This window comes from Coregonus clupeaformis, chromosome 1, assembly GCF_020615455.1.
Source record: "Coregonus clupeaformis isolate EN_2021a chromosome 1, ASM2061545v1, whole genome shotgun sequence".
Lineage (NCBI taxonomy): Eukaryota > Metazoa > Chordata > Actinopteri > Salmoniformes > Salmonidae > Coregonus > Coregonus clupeaformis.
The window spans coordinates 90,447,958-90,469,425 of NC_059192.1; the positions used below are offsets into that span (position 1 = coordinate 90,447,958).

The window sequence follows — 21,468 nt, forward strand, 5'->3', positions numbered from 1 at the left end:
GCCTCTCTGCCTCTCTCTCTCTCTCTCTCTCTCTCTCTCTCTGCTCTCTCTGTCTCTCTATGTCTCTCTGTCTCTCCGTCTCTGTCTCTCTCTGACTCTCTCTGCCTCTCTCTCTCTCTTTCTTTCCCTCTGCCTCTCTCTCTGCCTCTCTCTCTCTCTCTATGTCTCTGTCTCTCTCACAGGGGCTGGCAGGAGGTCACATGGCTTTAGCAGAAGGGGCCGACTAATTTATGACTAAGCTCGTACCTAAATCCCAACCCTGTCCCCGGTTTCTCCTCTCTGCATAGTCCCCAAGCTATGAAAAGTACTGTTCTCACTGCTGCTCCCCGTCTCTTAAAACCATGACTCGGCTGTTTTCCTCTGCTCTTCTATCACGCTATAATCAGGATGGAGAGTGTCTGTGCTCGCTCCCTCATGTCACCCTCCAGTCTTGTCATATAGTCTACTTTTACAGTTAAACAGTCCACATTACAGTAGACTACAATACCTTTCTCAGCCAAACATCAAAGTGAATGGAATGTAGTCTGGACATGGGGTGGACATGGGGTTGTCCCCTGGATGTGACCCTCTGCGGGGGGTGGACATGGGGTTTTCCCCTGGATGTGACCCTCTGGGGGGGTGGACATGGGGTTGTCCCCTGGATGTGACCCTCTGGGGGGTGGACATGGGGTTGTCCCCTGGATGTGACCCTCTGGGGGGGTGGACGTGGGGTTGTCCCCTGGATGTGACCCTCTGGGGAGGTGGACATGGGGTTGTCCCCTGGATGTGACCCTCTGGGGGGGTGGACATGGGGTTGTCCCCTGGATGTGACCCTCTGGGGGGGTGGACATGGGGTTGTCCCCCCAGCTGGCAGTAGGGACCTATGTGTCCATAACAGATGGAACACACTCTAGAACTGGCTGAGAAGGAAGATACTCTAGAACTGGCTTATGATGGAATATACTCTAGAACTGGCTGAGATGGAAGATACTCTAGAACTGGCTGAGATGGAAGATACTCTAGAACTGGCTTATGATGGAATATACTCTAGAACTGGCTGAGATGGAAGATACTCTAGAACTGGCTGAGATGGAAAATACTCTAGAACTGGCTGAGATGGACGATACTCTAGAACTGGCTGAGATGGACGATACTCTAGAACTGGCTGAGATGGAAAATACTCTAGAACTGGCTGAGATGGACGATACTCTAGAACTGGCTGAGATGGACGATACTCTAGAACTGGCTGAGATGGAAAATACTCTAGAACTGGCTGAGATGGAATATACTCTAGAACTGGCTGAGATGGAAAATACTCTAGAACTGGCTGAGATGGAATATACTCTAGAACTGGCTGAGATGGACGATACTCTAGAACTGGCTGAGATGGGAGATACTCTAGAACTGGCTGAGATGGAAAATACTCTAGAACTGGCTGAGATGGAAGATACTCTAGAACTGGCTGAGATGGGAGATACTCTAGAACTGGCTGAGATGGACGATACTCTAGAACTGGCTGAGATGGGAGATACTCTAGAACTGGCTGAGATGGACGATACTCTAGAACTGGCTGAGATGGGAGATACTCTAGAACTGGCTGAGATGGACGATACTCTAGAACTGGCTGAGATGGGAGATACTCTAGAACTGGCTGAGATGGACGATACTCTAGAACTGGCTGAGATGGGAGATACTCTAGAACTGGCTGAGATGGACGATACTCTAGAACTGGCTGAGATGGGAGATACTCTAGAACTGGCTGAGATTATGACTTCAAGCTTAACTGTGTAATTTGTGCCAGTGTGCATGTTAAGTAGGTTTACCATGTTAACCTTACAACAGCTGGAAACCCAAGCGTTCAGGAACCCTTTAATACATGAGTAGGCAGAGAGTCAGTCCATGTGTTGATGTCACCGTTCTGTGTGTAGATGTCACCAGTCTGTGTGTAGATGTCACCAGTCTGTGTGTAGATGTCACTAGTCTGTGTGTAGATGTCACCAGTCTCTGTGTAGACAGTCACCCTTCCCTGTCTCCTCATTACCAATCCACACATTAGCCTGTCCTGTCGGATAACCACCAGAGCAGACTACAAACAGACTAGCCAGTGATTTTTAAAGGTCCAAATGCAGCCGTTTTTACCTCAATAGCAAATTATTTCTGGCTAAAAATGACGTACATTACCGTGATTTGTTTTCAATTAAAATGGTAAAAAAAGAAACTAAAATTGCTTCTTAGCAAAGAGCAATTTCTCAAGCAAGAATTTTACTAGGACTGTCTGGGAGTGGTCTGAGAGGGGAGGGGAAAACTGAAAACTACATGTTATTGGCAGAGAGGTTTGAAGCTCTCTTTCTTATTGGTCTAATTTACCGTACGGTGATGTCACCAGACAGGCCAAAACTCCATCCCACCAAAACAGGCTGAGATTTCAGGTGGTCTTTTCAAACAGCTCTTACACTAAAAGGGCACTATCATCAATTTCAACCTCCATAGTGTGGAAATATAGATAAAACACAGGAAAATCATGTTTTTGCCTGCACTGGGCCTTTAACACACACACACACACACACTAGCCAGTGGTGTTTAAGAGGTTCCACTCACCTGTAAATTATGCATGCGCTGTTCCGACACGTGTCACAGTTGGCCGTGTCCTGTCCGGTTCGATAGGAGAGGCTGAGGAGAGAGAGAGAGGGAGGGAGGGAGGGAGGGAGGGAGGAGATGAATGAATAATCACAGGGCTTGTTCAGCCGTTCCGTTCCCTCCCCATTTACTGCCTGTTTCATCTTGTTTGTTTATTCCTCATTATTTAACAGAAAGTTAACATGGACCTGAACAGACAGAGGAGCGTTCTAACCCTGCTAAAGCCCTTTGTATGGATGGAGGTTGATCTTCTGTCCCCTTAGCTGAGGTCTTTGTCTGGTCCTGGGCTGAAGTGATTACTGATGGGAAGGCATTTATGTGTGTGTGTGTGTGTGCTGCATAGGGCTGTGGCAGTCTAAAATGTTGTCAGACGGTGATTGTCATGCAAATAGCTGCCGGTCTTATTGTAATTGACTGCTAATTAACATAAACACGATTTAGTGTCTCCGGGCTTCACACGCATAGCCTATAAACGTTCGAACATTTAAAAAGGTCTAATAAATCAATTTAATATAGCTTACGCCATCACAATGAAGCCGTTATTTATTTTAGGCTGGTCTGAAGAAACATTATGATATGAAGAAAATGTAGCCTATTTCAGAAGAACAGAATAGCGTACTCTGAGTTGTCCCTATGTTAGGTCCTGATCTGGCTATGCCATATGGCTGTGGGCTACACTAGTTCATTTAGCAGACAGGATTTACATAGAATTCAGTGGCATTATTTTATATTATTTAATAATATGAAGAAAACTATTGAACAAAGCTTAATAAAATAGAAAATATAATTTTCCCAAATGAAAAAGTGTGCACTATTCAGTGTAGAGCTGTTAACAAAGAAACATGTCCTCCTACAGTGCATTCGGAAAGTATTCAGACCCCTTCCCTTTTTCCACATTTTAGTTACGTTACAGCCTTATTCTGAAATGGATTAAATGAAACATGTTCCTCATCAATCTATACACAATACCCCATAACGATGATGCAAAAACAGTTTTTTAGAAATGTTTGCTAATTTATTAAAAATACTAAACAGAAATAGCGTTTTTTACATAAGTATTCAGACCCTTTTGCTATGAGACTCGAAATTGAGCTCAGGTGCATCCTGTTGCCAATGATCATCCTTGAGATGTTTCTACAACTTGATTGGAGTCCACCTGTGGTACATTCAATTGATTGGACATGATTTGGAAAGGCACACACCTGTCTATATAAGGTCCCACAGTTGACCGTGCATATCAGAGCAAAAACCAATGCCAGAATGCCAAGCATCACATCTGGAGGAAACCTGGCACCATATCTATGGTGAAGCATGGTGGTGGTAGCATCATGCTGTGGGGATGTTTGTCAACGGCAGGGACTGGGAGACTAGTCAGGATCAAGGGAAAGATGAACGGAGCAAAGTACAGAGAGATCCGTGATGAAAACCTGCTCCAGAGCGCTCAGGACCTCAGACTGGGGCGAAGGTTCACCTTCCAACAGGACAACGACCCTAAGCACACAGCCAAGACAACGCAGGAGTGGCTTCGGGACAAGTCTCTGAATGTCCTTGAGTGGCCCAGCCATAGCCTGGACTTGAACCCGTTCGAACATCTCTGGAGAGACCTGAAAATAGCTGTGCAGCAATGCTCCCCATCCAACCTGACAGAGCTTGAGAGGATCTGCAGAGAAGAATGGGAGAAACTCCCCAAATACAGGTGTGCCAAGCTTGTAGCGTCATACCCAAGAAGACTTGAGGCTGTAATCGCTGCCAAAGGTGCTTCAACAAAGTACTGAGTAAAGGGTCTGAATACTTATGTAAATGTGATATTTCAGTTTTTTGTCTAAACCTGTTTTTGCTTTGTCATTATGGGGTATTGTGTGTAGATTGATTAGGGAAATAAACAATTGAATCCATTTCAGAATAAGGCTCTAACGTAACAAAATGTGGAAACAGTCAAGGGGTCTGAATACTTTCCGAATGTACTGTATATGCTTAATTTAGGGTTATTTATGCAACTTTAGTTGTGAAGCAAAACTTAGGCTATATGTTTTGATTTCTAATACATTTTAACATGCTGACCACACGGCTCGCGTTGCAAAAATAAATTTACACATACAGTGCCTTCGGCAAGTATTCAGACCCCTTGACAACTCTCTGCTCTGTTTCTAGCTCAGGCTGCACACACTACATCAGTCTAATTCACAATTTGACAAGAACTTGATAATATTCTCACCCATCAGACTATTCTCAATTTAATCTGGTCTTTACATATACAGTAGCCTACTAATTATGTGTGGAATAATTTTTGATTTAGAATGGCCCGCAAAAAAATAAAAATAAACACATAATCCGTAGCCTGCACTGGAATAGCGAATGGAGGCTACGTCCGGTTACATTTTTTATATGCCAGGTAGACTACACTGGTTGTAAAGCGGATTAATGTGCGTACTTTTACATTTTAGTCATTTAGCAGACGCTCTTATCCATAGCGACTTACAGGAGCAATTAGGGTTAAGTGACTTGCTTAAGGGCACATCGACAGATTTTCCACCTAGTCGGCTCGGGGATTAGAACCAGCGACCTTTCGGTTACTGGCACAACGCTCTTACCCACTAAGCTACCTGCCGCAAGAGAAAGCTGGGATCTCTCTTTTTAAATATTGGCAAGTCAAATCTCTTGTTTTCACACGCAATTGTGCAATGACTGGGCTTATAAGAACACATTTCACTAGGCTCAGTAGGCTGTGGGCTCTCCAACCGTGTTCCAGGGGTCATTTCACTAGGCTCAGTAGGCTGTGGGCTCTCCAACCGTGTTCCAGGGGTCATTTCACTAGGCTCAGTAGGCTGTGGGCTCTCCAACCGTGTTCCAGGGGTCATTTCACTAGGCTCAGTAGGCTGTGGGCTCTCCAACCGTGTTCCAGGGGTCATTTCACTAGGCTCAGTAGGCTGTGGGCTCTCCAACCGTGTTCCAGGGGTCATTTCACTAGGCTCAGTAGGCTGTGGGCTCTCCAACCGTGTTCCAGGGGTCATTTCACTAGGCTCAGTAGGCTGTGGGCTCTCCAACCGTGTTCCAGGGGTCATTTCACTAGGCTCAGTAGGCTGTGGGCTCTCCAACCGTGTTCCAGGGGTCATTTCACTAGGCTCAGTAGGCTGTGGGCTCTCCAACCGTGTTCCAGGGGTCTTGGGCCTATAAGCTACACTTGGAGTCATTTGTCCTCTTTAGTTGTGATACAGACCTTATCAAAACACATTAGGTCTATGGGTTAGGCTTCATGATGCATGTGACACAGGATTTGAAAAAGTTGGGAAAGAAATGCACACGCTGGACGTCATTCACAACAGTGATAATATTCTACACCCCATCAGACTATTCTCAATTTAATCTCGTCTTTACATAATGTATAATAAATCATATACTGTGTGTGAGAAATTGACACACCGCCCCAGACCATGACGGACCCTCCACCTCCAAATCGATCCCGCTCCAGAGTACAGGCCTCGGTGTAACGCTAATTCCTTCGACGATAAAACGCTAATCCGACCATCACCCCTGGTGAGACAAAACCGCGACTCGTCAGTGAAGAGCACTTTTTGCCAGTCCTGTCTGGTCCAGCGACGGTGGGTTTGTGCCCACAGGCAATGTTGTTGCCGGTGATGTCTGGTGAGGACCTGCCTTACAACAGGCCTACAAGCCCTCAGTCCAGCCTCTCTCAGCCTATTGCGGACAGTCTGAGCACTGATGGAGGGATTGTGCGTTCCTGGTGTACCTCGGGCAGTTGTTTTTGCCATCCTGTACCTGTCCCGTAGGTGTGATGTTTGGATGTACCGATCCTGTGCAGGTGTTGTTAACACGTGGTCTGCCACTGCGAGGACGATCAGCTGTCCGTCCTGTCTCCCTGTAGCGCTGTCTTAGGCGTCTCAGGCCCTCTGTAGCTCAGTTGGTAGAGCATGGCGTTTGCAATGCCAGGGTTGTGGGTTCGATCCCCACGGGGGGCCAGTATGAAAAAAGTATGAAAATGTATGCACTCTGCATAAGTCGCTCTGGATAAGAGCGTCTGCTAAAATGACTAAAATGTAAAAAAAAATGAAAGAAATGTAAAAATGTCTCACAGTTGTCCGTCCTGTCACCCTGTAGCACTGTCTTAGGCGTCTCACAGTACGGACATTGCAATTTATTTCCCTGGCCACATCTGCAGTCCTCATGCCTCCTTGCAGCATGCCTAAGGCACGTTCACGCAGATGAGCAGGGACCCTGGGCATCTTTCTTTTGGTGTTTTTCAGAGTCAGTAGAAAGGCCTCTTTAGTGTCTTAACTTTTCATAACTGTGACCTTAATTGCTTACTGTCTGTAAGCTGTTAGTGTCTTAACGACCGTTCCACAGGTGCATGTTCATTAATTGTTCATGGTTCATTGAACAAGCATGGGAAACAGTGTTTAAACCCTTTACAGTGAAGATCTGTGAAGTTTATTTGGATTTTTACGAATTATCTTTGAAAGACAGGGTCCTGAAAAGGGGACATTTCTTTTTTTTTTGCTGAGTTTATATGTTTTCTATATTGAACTATTTGTTTGTGTAACTTGCTCTCTGCAAAACACAAGTTAGTCTAGTTATAGGGCAAATCTTGCTAGCTCTAATACAGGCCAGTACCAGTGGAGGGTATCATCGTTGTTTGTGCAACAGCTTGTTCTTAATTGGAGAGGAAAAGGCAAAAGATTATTAAACAAGCTGCGTCATGACATACAGGTAACTGCCAAAATAAAGGAATCAAAGTATGTTGAAAGGAGGTGCTTCCACACAGGTGAGGTTCCTGAGTTAGTTAAGCAACTAACATCCCATCATGCTTAGGGTCATGTATAAAAAGGCTGGGCAGGCCATTATTTTGGCTACCATGGCTTTGCTCCCATCGGATGACAATGCCCCCATCCACATGGCACCAGTGGCCACTGAATGTGCCCTTGAGCAAGGCACTTAACCCTAATTGCTCCTGTAAGGCGCTCTGGATAAGAGCGTCTGCTAAAATGACTGAAATGTAAAAATGTAAATCACAAACAGTGAAGTATTTAGAGGCCGAGACACATGTGCCAAAGGGCGTTGGCACATACTGCATCTCTCCTCACTGAATGAAGGTCGGCAATGGATGAATGGGCAATAGAAACCAAATAGAAACTGAGAATTGTGCATGTGACTTCACAATTGAATTTGAATGATCTGAATAAGGGTGAAGAGGATGATTGTATTTGAATGATCTGAAGGATGAGGGTCAAGAGGATGATTTTATTTGAATGATCTGAAGGATGAGGGTCAAGAGGATGATTTTTATTTAGAACATTAGTGCAGTGAGAGAGCAGGACATCAGTCTAAGAGACAAATTGCCAGCTCATTCTACAGTTTTCTTTGTTCATGTGACATGCAGATGTTGCATCACATCAGATCGTACTGTTACTCATTAGCACAGAAAAGGAAACAGTACGTGGGACATTGTCTATAGGGATGAACTCAACGCATTCACTGCACTCTTGTATGTCCGTGGGGCATACGGCGGAGAGAGCATGGATGTGGAGTTATGGTTGCCAGTGCAGCGTCACGTCCTCTTCCCCAAGAACCATGGTTCCGTCTCGGGAAAAACACATGTCAAATCGGCAGGTACACACGAAACAGGGCCCATGAAAACTGTGAAAACTTGCTCACACAAAGCCCCAAAGCTGTGTGCTGACTGTGGACCCGAAGCGTAAAGAGAACAGGAGAGTGATTCAGGCGTAAAGGCCCAATCTTCTCTTTATGCTTCGGGGTCCACAGTTGGCACAGATCTAAGGGCACTGTACAGTGTCCCATACAATCAACAAAAGACTGTTTTAAAAATCTTGTCATGGATATACACTACCAGTCAAATGTTTGGACACACCTACTCATTCAAGGGTTTTTCTTTATTTTTTACTATTTTCTACATTGTAGAATAATAGTGACGACATCAAAACTATGAAATAACACATATGGAATCATGTAGTAATAAAAAAAAAAGTGTTAAACAAATAAAAAATATATTTCAGATTCTTCAAATAGCCACCCTTTGCCTTGATGACAGCTTTGCACACTCTTGGCATTCTCTCAACCAGCTTCATGAGGTAGTCACCTGGAATGCATTTCAATTAACAGGTGTGCTTTCTGAAAAGTTAATTTGTGGAATTTCTTTCCTTCTTAATGCGTGTGAGCCAATCAGTTGTGTTGTGACAAGGTAGGGCTGGTATACAGAAGATAGTCCTATTTGGTAAAATACCAAGTCCATATTATGGCAAGAACAGCTCAAATAAGCAAAGAGAAACAACAGTCCATCATTGTTTTAAGACATGAAGGTCAGTCAATACGGAACATTTCAAGAACTTTGAAAGTTTCTTCAAGTGCAGTCGCAAAAACCATCAAGCGCTATGATGAAACTGGCTCTCATGAGGACCGCCACAGGAATAGAAGACCCAGAGTTACCTCTGCTGCAGAGGATAAGTTCATTAGAGTTACCAGCCTCAGAAACTGCAGCCCAAATAAATGCTTCACAGAGTTCAAGTCACAGACACATCTCAACATCAATTTAAAGGCAATGCTACCAAATACTAATTGAGTGTATGTAAACTTCTGACCCACTGGGAATGTGATGAAAGAAATAAAAGCTGAAATAAAGCATTCTCTCTACTATTATTCTGACATTTCACATTCTTAAAATAAAGTGGTGATCCTAACTGACCTGAGACAGGGAATTTTTACTAGGATTAAATGTCAGGAATTGTGAAAAACTGAGTTTAAATGTATTTGGTTAAGGTGTATGTAAACTTCCGACTTCAACTGTATATGTGTGTGTATATATATGTATGTGTGTGTATATATATATAAATATATATATATATATAAATATAAATTATAAACGACTTACTATAAGATTTGACCTTTCTTATAAATATGATCATGCTTCTTGACAGTACAAAAAGGTCACCATTTCATAGCAGGGGTTGGAACCAGTCAGGGAACCGAACCCGTTTCATAGAACTGACGACAGAGAATGTTCTGCCCTGTCCTTTGAAGACCTTGTTACAACTTCAGCTTTAAGCGTGAAGTGATTGTGTACCTCTGTGACCAAGAAGAAAGTCTTGTTTCAATTCTACTAATTTTTTATTTTTTAATGTTGAAAGTTTTTAATCTGTCTGAGAACATCACAGTGAGATGAGACCGCTACAGCTGCTCTCCCTTTAATATGCCGTATTCCCACGTGGGACTCACAGCCAGAGGAAATCGATTTGGCCAGAAAATGTTGCACGTCACTCCTTATGCAAATGAGATGTCAGATTTCCAATAGCATCTCAGCTCCTGGCGGGCAGCGCCAGCTGAACAGGGAGACAGCTGTTTCACTGAGTATAAAGCAATTGACATTGGGCCGTTCACAGAGCGCTCTGTACACAATATTGTCAGTCGGGAACCCGTCCAGAACCGCTGCTAGTCCCCTAACTAGGGGAGTTTATATCAAATGAACAATATAGTTCTACACATGCTGCCTGTCGTTGCAAGGTGAGCGTCGCACAAAGGTCACTAGTGGCATGTGTGTGAGTCGCGCGTACGCAGTCCGCACACAGAAAATAGTTTGCGCATCCAGTTCTTGATGAATGTGATTAATTAGGGGCATGTGATCAATTAGGGGCAGGACATTCGCTGATGATGTGCCGGCCGGCAGTTTATTCACAGCTCTTCCTGTTAGACACAGGTCATATCCAGTTTATTCACAGCTCTTCCTGTTAGACACAGGTCATATCCAGTTTATTCACAGCTCTTCCTGTTAGACACAGGTCATATCCAGTTTATTCACAGCTCTTCCTGTTAGACACAGGTCATATCCAATTTATTCACAGCTCTTCCTGTTAGACACAGGTCATATCCAGTTTATTCACAGCTCTTCCTGTTAGACACAGGTCATATCCAGTTTATTCACAGCTCTTCCTGTTAGACACAGGTGATTTCCAGTAGGTAGCAGCTAGCGCCCGGCCTCTCTCACACGCAAGCGCAGGCAGGCACTACACACACACACACACACACACACACACACACACACACACACACACCACTCTGCATGCCCCGGCCACAGCTGTGCTCTTGGGATGTCTGAGAGGACATCAGGGCTGGTCTTGGCAGGCTCCCTGGGCTGCCAACAGGCATCAACTTTTCTTCAAAGGCGAGCCGTGTCCTCCACCTCAATCCCCTCTTCCCCCCTCCTCCTCCTTATCCCCCCAGAAACCTGGCAAGGTCCTGTACAGATCATCTGAATAATGGACAGCATAGGGAAGGGGTCTAAACACAAACCTCCCAGAATCCCCCTCTCTCTCTCTCTCTCTCTCTCTCTCTCTCTCTCTCTCTCTCTCTCTCTCTCTCTCTCTCTCTCTCTCTCTCTCTCTCTCTCTCTCTCTGTCGCTCTCTGTCTGTCGCTCTCTGTCTGTCTCTCTCTTTTCTCTCTCTCTCCATCCCTCTCTCTCTCTCTCTCTCTCCATCCCTCTCTCTCTCTCCATCCCTCTCTCTTTCTCTCTCCATCCCCTCTCTCTTTCTCTCTCTCTCCACCCCCTCTCTCTTTCTCTCTCTCTCCATCCCTCTCTCTCTTTCTCTCTCTCTCTCCATCCCTCTCTCTCTCCATCCCTCTCTCTCTTTCTCTCTCTCCATCCCTCTCTCTCTCTCTCTCTCTCTCTCTCTCTCTCTCTCTCTCTCTCTCTCTCTCTCTCTCTCCATCCATCTCTCTTTCTCTCTCTCTCTCCATCTCTCTCTCTCTCTCTCTCTCTCTCTCTCTCTCTCTCTCTCTCTCGTCTCTCTCTCTCCTCTCTCTCTCTCTCCATCCCTCTCTTTCTCTCTCTCTCTCCATCCCTCTCTCTCTCTCTCTCTCTCTCCATCCCTCTCTCTCTCTCCATCCCTCTCTCTTTCTCTCTCTCTCTCCATCCCCTCTCTCTTTCTCTCTCTCTCCACCCCCTCTCTCTTTCTCTCTCTCTCCACACCCTCTCTCTTTCTCTCTCTCTCTCCATCCCTCTCTCTCTCCATCCCTCTCTTTCTCCATCCCTCTCTCTCTCTCTCTCTCTCTCTCTCTCTCTCTCTCTCTCTCTCTCTCTCTCTCTCTCTCTCTCTCTCTCTCTCTCTCTCTCCATCCATTTCTCTTTCAATTCAATTCAATTCAATTCAACAGACTTTATTGACATGGCAAGTAAAATTACTTACATTGTCAAAGTATACATATAACAAAAATGGTGGGACCAACAGCAATAATAATAGTAGTAGTGGAAATGGGATTACCATTAACAGCAACTACAACAACAATATTAATGAGAATAACAATACATTAAAGCAATAGTAGTCGACCAGTCTCAACCTGACTGAGATGACACATTACATGGTATGAAAGCCAAAACAAAACAGGAAATATTCTTGACATTACATTACAATTTTCACTGGCTGTCCCTCAGGTTGTGGCAGGAGGATACATATTTGGCTGCCAAAATTGCACATTTTGGCTTTTCACCCAATAAATATTTGATTTTTTCTTCCTCTTTTATGGTTTCAAATTCGTTGTACTGAATGATAATTTTGGGAAAAAAAGATTCTCTTAGGTCTGAGTATTTGTCACAGTGTAATAGGAAATGCAGCTCTGTCTCTACCTCTCCCCGGGGGCAGAGTGAGCACAGCCTGTCCTCTCTGGGCAGCCAGGTTTGCCTGTGACGACCGGTCTCTATAGCCAGACTGTGCTCACTGAGTCTGTACCTAGTCAGTGTTTTTCTCAGTTTTCTATCAGTCACAGTGGTCAGATAGTCTGCCACCATGTACTGTCTGTTTAGAGCCAAATAGCATTGAAGTTTACTTTGATTTTTTGTGGTGTCTTTCCAATAGGTGATATATTTTTCTCAGTGCTGTCCTGAGGCTCTATGAGGTTGGTTTTGGTTAGTGAACTGAGCCTCAGAACCAGCTGGCTGAGGGGACTCTTCTCTTGTTTCATCTCTTGACATAGTAGAGCTGTGTGATGGAATGTTTTGGGGTCACTTGTTTTTAGATGGTTGTAAAATTTGATGGCTCTTTTTTCTATTCGAATAAGGAGGGGGTATTGGCCCAATTCTGCTCTACATGCGTTATTTGGAGTTTTTCTTTGCACTTGCAATACAGTCTTGCAAAACTCTGCATGCAGTATTTCGATTGGATGTTTTTCTTTCTCTCTCTCTCTCCATCCATCTCTCTCTCTCTCTCTCTCCATCCATCCCTCTCTCTCTCTCTCTCTCTCTCTCTCCATCCCTCTCTCTCTTTCTCTCTCTCTCTCCATCCCTCTCTCTCTTTCTCTCTCTCCCCATCCCTCTCTCTGTCTCTCTCCATCCCTCTTTCTGTCTCTCTCCATCCCTCTTTCTGTCTCTCTTCTCTCTCTCTGTGGGACTCCTGTAAACCCAGGGGACTGGTACACATTAGAGTTGGGTCTCTGCCGTGAACAACAGATATTTTAGGATCCGTTATTATGTGCAAGAAACAATCATGTACTGTTGTCAGGGAATAACTAACATACACTACATTACAAAAAGTATGTGGACACCTGCTCGTCAAACATCTCATTCCAAAATCATGGGCATTAATATGGAGTTGGTCCCCTCCTTTGCTGCTATAACAGCCTCCACTCTTCTGGGAAGGCTTTCCACTAGAGGTTGGAATATTACTGCGGGGACTTGCTTCCATTCAGCCACGAGCATTAGTGAGGTCGGGCACTGATGTTGGGCGATTAGGCCTGGCTCGCAGTCGGTGTTCCAATTCATCCCAAAGGTGTTCGATGGGGTTCAGGTCAGGGCTCTGTACAGGCCGTCAAGTTCTTCCACACCGATCTTGACAAACCGTTTCTGTATGGACCTCGCTTTGTGTATGGGGGCATTGTCATGCTGAAACAGGAAATGGCCTTCCCCAAACTGTTGGCACAAAGTTGGAAGCACAGAATCATCTAGAATGTCATTGTATGCTGTAGTGTTAATATTTCCCTTCACTGGAACTAAGGGGCCTAGCCTGAACCATGAAAAACAGCCCCAGACCATTATTCCTCCTCCACCAAACTTTACAGTTGGCACTATGCATTGGGGCAGGTAGCGTTCTTCTGGCATTCACCAAACCCAGATTCGTCCGTCGGACTGCCAGATGGTGAAGTGTGAACCATCACTGAAGAGAAGGCGTTTCCACTGAGTCCAGTGGCGACTAGCTTTACACCGCTCCAGCCGACGCTAGCCATCGCGCATGGTGACCTTGTGCATCTGCTTGGCCATGGAAACCCATTTCATGAAGCTCCCGACGAACGGTTCTTGTGCTGACGATGCTTCCAGAGGCAGTATAGAACTCGGTAGAGAGTGTTGAAACCGATTTACAGACAATTTTTACGCACTACGCTTTTCGGCGGTCGCGTTCTGTGAGCTTGTGTGGCCTACCTCTTCGCGGCTGAGCCGTTGTTGCTCCTAGACGTTTCCACTTCACAATAACAGCAAGGTATAAATTTTACAAACTGACTTGTTGGAGAGGTGGCATCCTATGACGGTGCCAGGTTGCAAGTCATTGAGCTCTTCAGTACGGGCCATTCTACTGCCAATGTTTGGCTATGGAGATTGCATGGCTGTGTGTTTTCATTTTATACATCTGTCAGCAACGGTTGTGGCTTTAATAGCTGAATCCACTAATCTGAAGGGGTGTCCACATACTTTTGTATAGATGGTGTACCTGGTCTCTTTTCTTCTTTAGGAGAAACACTGTCAATGTCTTGGACGTCACTTCCTCTTCCCCTGCTTCTGACATGCAATTGTCTGTGAAATATACATGTTCCATACTTTTGATATTCCATTTGTTTCCTATCCCAGTTTCTCTACTGTTTTATCATGTGTAACATGGTTTTGCTGCAGAACATTGCACATCATGTCTAAAGGGCATATACGTCCCCCGGACGAAATGCACTCTGACGTGACACATTCACTTTGCTTGAGAAATGGATGTTATGCCATGCATTCGGTAATATAACAGACGTATTCACCTATAGCCCTGGGGTTGTTCCTATTTGGGCTGGTGACATTTCTGAAGAGAGGGAGGTGTGGCTAATGTAGCGTGACAACACAAACATTAGAATCTCTGCTTGGGTTGCGATTTTTTTTTTACAATTATCTATCTGGCTCTGAAATAAAGAAAAAAACATGGACTGTATACAGTATATCCACATTCTACCAGCTGTTAGACTTGGTATCAGACATTTACATTGCTCAATGTATATTATTCAATGTAAAGTTACTGCTTCTTCATATAACATTTACCACATTTAGCACATGAGATACTCTAACCATCGTCGCTGTTGGATGAAAACCTATTTTCTCCAAAACAGAAACTTTTCAAGAATAAAAAAAAAAAGAAGCCATATTTTCGTCATTAACAAACATACAATTATGAAACTTCCAATAAGTTATTTAGAATACATGTTCTTGGTCCTAGAATCATGAAATGTTCCGAGTACATTGAGGGGAGTTACTGCTTTCAATACATGTAAAGACGATATGAAAATTGGGTTACAAGGTTTCGTCCGACAGTGAATGAACGTTAGGCTTACGGTTACTACTTTGATATTACTACGACACGAGTCCTATAAAACAGTCAAGTGTTGAGGTCTTCCAGGTCACACAGTAACTGTTGTCATCGTATCTGTGGTTCATCCTGTGGCTCGTGGCGATGCCATGTCCTTCAGTTTAAGTGTGTGGTAGGCTAACTGCTTTTTGTTATATTACTGCTGGAGATAATGTATCTGTGAAGGGTCAAGATAACGGTGCTTCCAGGTAATCCTGTTAAGCGCTAGGGTTAGCTGCCTTTTAAGGCCAGGCGTAAAGGATGTCACGCTGCTTGCTTAGATAGTACCACTTCCTCCTTATTCGGCCCATACCCGGCGCCAACTCAGGACCTCTGCCTCCCAAACACACGTGACCACCCTCCTCAAGCGTCTTATCCGATCGATCCACCGCAGGAGCTAGCTAATGAGGCGACACAAGAGGGACACTTCAGGCTGAGGAGTACGTTTCACACATCCCTATGTGCTACACACACACACACACACATACACACACACACACACACACACACACACACACACACACACTCACACACACACACACACACATACACACACACACACACAGACACACACACACACACACACACACACACACACACACACACACACACACACACACACACATACACACACACACATACACACACACATACACACACACATACACACACACACACACACATAACACACACACACACACACACACACACACGTTATGTTCTTCTATCCTCGTGAGGACCTCAAATTAATTTCCATTCCAAATCCTTTTTCCCCTAACCCCTAACCCTTACATACAGTGGGGAAAAAAAGTATTTAGTCAGCCACCGATTGTGCAAGTTCTCCCACTTAAAAAGATGTGAGAGGCCTGTAATTTTCATCATAGGTACACGTCAACAATGACAGACAAATTGAGAAAAAAAAATCCAGAAAATCACATTGTAGGATTTTTTATGAATTTATTTGCAAATTATGGTGGAAAATAAGAATTTGGTCCCCTACAAACAAGCAAGATTTCTGGCTCTCACATGCCTGTAACTTCTTCTTTAAGAGGCTCCTCTGTCCTCCACTCGTTACCTGTATTAATGGCACCTGTTTGAACTTGTTATCAGTATAAAAGACACCTGTCCACATCCTCAAACAGTCACACTCCAAACTCCACTATGGCCAAGACCAAAGAGCTGTCAAAGGACACCAGAAACAAAATTGTAGACCTGCACCAGGCTGGGAAGACTGAATCTGCAATAGGTAAGCAGCTTGGTTTGAAGAAATCAACTGTGGGAGCAATTATTAGGAAATGGAAGACATACAAGACCACTGATAATCTCCCTCGATCTGGGGGCTCCACGCAAGATCTCACCCCGTGGGGTCAAAATGATCACAAGAACATTGAGCAAAATCCCAGAACCACACGGGGGGACCTAGTGAATGACCTGCAGAGAGCTGGGACCAAAGTTACAAAGCCTACCATCAGTAACACACTACGCCGCCAGGGACTCAAATCCTGCAGTGCAGACGTGTCCCCTGCTTAAGCCAGTACATGTCCAGGCCCGTCTGAAGTTTGCTAGAGTGCATTTGGATGATCCAGAAGAGGATTGGGAGAATGTCATATGGTCAGATGAAACCAAAATAGAACCTTTTGGTAAAAACTCAACTCGTCGTGTTTGGAGGACAAAGAATGCTGAGTTGCATCCAAAGAACACCATACCTACTGTGAAGCATGGGGGTGGAAACATCATGGTTTGGGGCTGTTTTTCTGCAAAGGGACCAGGACGACTGATCCGTGTAAAGGAAAGAATGAATGGGGCCATGTATTGTGAGATTTTGAGTGAAAACCTCCTTCCATCAGCAAGGGCATTGAAGATGAAACGTGGCTGGGTCTTTCAGCATGACAATGATCCCAAACACACCGCCCGGGCAACGAAGGAGTGGCTTCGTAAGAAGCATTTCAAGGTCCTGGAGTGGCCTAGCCAGTATCCAGATCTCAACCCCATAGAAAATCTTTGGAGGGGAGTTGAAAGTCCGTGTTGCCCAGCGACAGCCCCAAAACATCACTGCTCTAGAGGAGATCTGCATGGAGGAATGGGCCAAAATACCAGCAACAGTGTGTGAAAACCTTGTGAAGACTTACAGAAAACGTTTGACCTGTGTCATTGCCAACAAAGGGTATATAACAAAGTATTGAGAAACTTTTTGTTATTGACCAAATAATTATTTTCCACCATAATTTGCAAATAAATTCATAAAAATCCTACAATGTGATTTTCTGGATTTTTTCCCTCATTTTGTCTGTCATAGTTGACGTGTACCTATGATGAAAATTACAGGCCCTCTCATCTTTTTAAGTGGGAGAACTTGCACAATTGGTGGCTGACTAAATACTTTTTTCCCCCACTGTAACCCTAATCTTAACCTGTAACCCAAACCCTAAACATAACTCTTAAACCTAACCACTAAGCCTAAAATGGCTTTTGTCTTCATGGGGATGTGGGAAATGTCCTCATGAGGGAGAATTTTCCTTGTTTTACTATACTTATGAGGACTTTTGGAGATTTTAGGTCCCCACAAGGATGGAAGTACCAACCACACACACACACACACACACACACACACACACAGAGAGCTGCCAGGCCACTTACATGTACATCAGTCTACCTAGCTCTGCGTCTAGCTAATGATCTCCTGCTAAGGGAAGTCATTAAGTCGTTTAGTTTTAGTTTTTAATCACCATCCTGGACCGGAGCCCAAGGTGCTGTGTCCCACTCACATCATCCAAGTCTCTTACATTTTTACGTTAAAAAAAACAAACATTTGAGTCATTTAGCAGACGCTCTTATCCAGAGCGACTTACAGTTAGTGAGTGGATAATTATTATTTTTTTCATTCTGGCCCCCCGTGGGAATCGAACCCACAGCCCTGGCGCTGCAAGCGCCGCACGCACGCACGCACGCACGCACGCACGCACGCACGCACGCACGCACGCACGCACGCACGCACGCACACACACACACACACACACACACACACACACACACGTGCACACACATTGTCCTGTCATCTCAGCACTGTAGGGTAGTCGGGTGATAAGAACTCGAGAAAAAGCTCCTTTAGTGAAATTCCATGATGGATCTGAAGTGGCTCAATAGAACACCAACCCTGTTGTTGTGATCACATGATATAACCTGACTGGCAGACTGTATAAAACATGGCTCATCAAACCACTTGGGACAAATTGAGCGAGATGACGTGTTGCCGTGCTAACGGAACAGCTCTGCTGTTGATACCTAGAGAAAATCACAAAAGGATATGGTCCTTTCAAGAGCACATTCATGACTCTCAGTGGCTAGATAGATGCTACGCTGTTGCCTCCTCTCATCCCAGTTAATACCCTTCAGTTATTTGGATAAAGGGTATTATTCTCTAAAGATCAAACATCAATATGACAGGGAACGTGCGCTAAACATGCCTCTGTGGTTTCCTCACATCCCTTTTTTTAACTACTGTACTGTTCCGTTGTGTTTAATAAAGCTCTGAACACTGTTTACCGCCAATAAAACACAGATGGACTAATCCAGTTGTTCTGAAGTAGATCTCCACTAATACATGCTCATCCCAAGGGCTTTTCTACTGTAGCTGAAACACATCATGACCGGAGGAGTCATCATATCTCAATGATTCATAATGTCTGTCATGGTTCCCCTCACTTACACCACAGCATTGTTAAATACTCCGTTCTGATTGGCTAGAAGGGCATTCTAGAGTGTTCATTCATTTCAGATATACATACAGTTGGAAAATATATTGGACCCCTCTGATGTAGTGCCTCTTAAATATTACAGCAACACATCACAACCCAGCCTCTCATGTTAACCGGTATAACTAGTTTATACAGCCCCCTGATCACTATCACAACCCAGCCTCTCATGTTAACCAGTATGACTAGTTTATATAGCCCCCTGATCACTATCACAACCCAGCTTCTCATGATAACCGGTATAACTAGTATATACAGCCCCCTGATCACTATCACAACCCAGCCTCTCATGTTAACCAGTATGACTAGTTTATATAGCCCCCTGATCACTATCACAACCCAGCCTCTCATGTTAACCGGTATAACTAGTATATACAGCCCCCTGATCACTATCACAACCCAGCCTCTCATGTTAACCAGTATAACTAGTATAGATAGCCCCCTGATCACTATCACAACCCAGCCTCTCATGTTAACCAGTATAACTAGTATATACAGCCCCCTGATCACTATCACAACCCAGCCTCTCATGTTAACCAGTATAACTAGTATAGATAGCCCCCTGATCACTATCACAACCCAGCCTCTCACGTTAACCAGTATAACTAGTTTATATAGCCCCCTGATCACTATCACAACCCAGCCTCTCATGTTAACCGGTATAACTAGTTTATATAGCCCCCTGATCACTATCACAACCCAGCCTCTCATGTTAACCAGTATAACTAGTTTATATAGCCCCCTGATCACTATCACAACCCAGCCTCTCATGATAACCGGTATAACTAGTATAGATAGCCCCCTGATCACTATCACAACCCAGCCTCTCATGTTAACCAGTATAACTAGTTTATATAGCCCCCTGATCACTATCACAACCCAGCCTCTCATGATAACCGGTATAACTAGTTTATATAGCCCCCTGATCACTATCACAACCCAGCCTCTCATGTTAACCAGTATAACTAGTTTATATAGCCCCCTGATCACTATCACAACCCAACCTCTCATGATAACCGGTATAACTAGTTTATATAGCCCCCTGATCACTATCACAACCCAGCCTCTCATGTTAACCAGTATAACTAGTTTATATAGCCCCCTGATCACTATCACAACCCAACCTCTCATGATAACCGGTATAACTAGTTTATATAGCCCCCTGATCACTATCACAAAGGAACAAAGACTAGCTAAGGCATAAGAAATAATGATAAGCCTAGTAACATCTTACCCCTCTCTGTGGGCCTTGACCTTTAACCTCTGATTACAGAAACATATCCCCAGCCTACTGTCCTGTTAACCAGTGGGTTATAGGACCCAGCCTACTGTCCTGTTAACCAGTAGGATATAGGACCCAGCCTACTGTCCTGTTAACCAGTGGGTTATAGGACCCATCCTACTGTCCTGTTAACCAGAAGGTTATAGGACCCATCCTACTGTCCTGTTAACCAGTAGGATATAGGACCCAGCCTACTGTCCTGTTAACCAGTGGGTTATAGGACCCAGCCTACTGTCCTGTTAACCAGTGGGTTATAGGACCCAGCCTACTGTCCTGTTAACCAGTGGGTTATAGGACCCAGCCTACTGTCCTGTTAACCAGAAGGTTATAGGACCCAGCCTACTCTCCTGTTAACCAGTAGGATATAGGACCCATCCTACTGTCCTGTTAACCAGTAGGATATAGGACCCAGCCTACTGTCCTGTTAACCAGTAGGATATAGGACCCAGCCTACTGTCCTGTTAACCAGTGGGTTATAGGACCCAGCCTACTGTCCTGTTAACCAGAAGGTTATAGGACCCACACATCAGATATGAAGTCATAGTAAAGTCTCCTTACCCCTCTCTGTGGGCCTCTCCCTTCTCCAGCTCCTGGATGACTCCCAGTAGCACCTTGATGGTCTCTTGGCTGGAGGAGATCAGGTTCTCCATGGCCTGGAGCTGTGCTTTCACATCCCCACCTCCACCCCCTCCCTGAGTCGCCAGGTTCTCCATGGCCTGGAGCTGTGCTTTCACATCCCCACCTCCACCCCCTCCCTGAGTCACTACCGGTACTATCTGCTTACAGGCCTCCCCGGGGTTAACTCCCCCCGCAGTCGCTACAGTCGCTGGTTCAACCCTGCCGCCCCCACAGCCCACCGTCTCCCCCATGGTCCGGGGTGACAGCGTCTGTGGTGAGAACGGTGCTGGTTCATGGCACTGTGCCTGGGTAGTCCACCCAGCAGCCCGCGGTAGAGTCTGAGACTGTAGTCCGTTGAGCGGTAGCCCCTTCTTTCGTTTGCTCCGTGCTGTCGGGCTCTCCAGACACTCCACCTGGGTCAGAGCGTTCCAAGCGATGGGGCCGGTCACCTTAGAGGCTGGGGAGGACCCCCTCCTGTCCCCAGGCAGAGTCCTGCTAGAGCCTGGCTCCTCCTGGAAGTTGAGCAGCTGCCGTTTACTGGCCGAAACGGTCCGAGCAACTGTCCGAGGAGTCCAGTTCCCTGTGTTCCAATCCTTT

The 21,468-nt window shown here is 45.1% G+C and overlaps 1 protein-coding gene across 1 annotated transcript in view; it reads right to left on the reverse strand.

The window, feature by feature from the left end:
• Positions 1-2,573: 2,573 nt before the first annotated feature.
• Positions 2,574-21,468, reverse strand: part of LOC123491368 (inhibitory synaptic factor 2A-like) — a 19,333-nt gene continuing 438 nt past the window's right edge. Inside the window, exons 1-3 of the mRNA XM_045221895.1 lie at positions 21,410-21,468; positions 20,812-21,345; positions 2,574-2,649 (exon numbers count right to left, since the gene is read on the reverse strand). The exon at positions 21,410-21,468 is cut by the window's right edge and continues 438 nt beyond it. Coding sequence (XP_045077830.1) covers positions 2,574-2,649; positions 20,812-21,345; positions 21,410-21,468 — 669 coding nt within the window. The remainder of the gene's footprint in view (positions 2,650-20,811; positions 21,346-21,409) is intronic.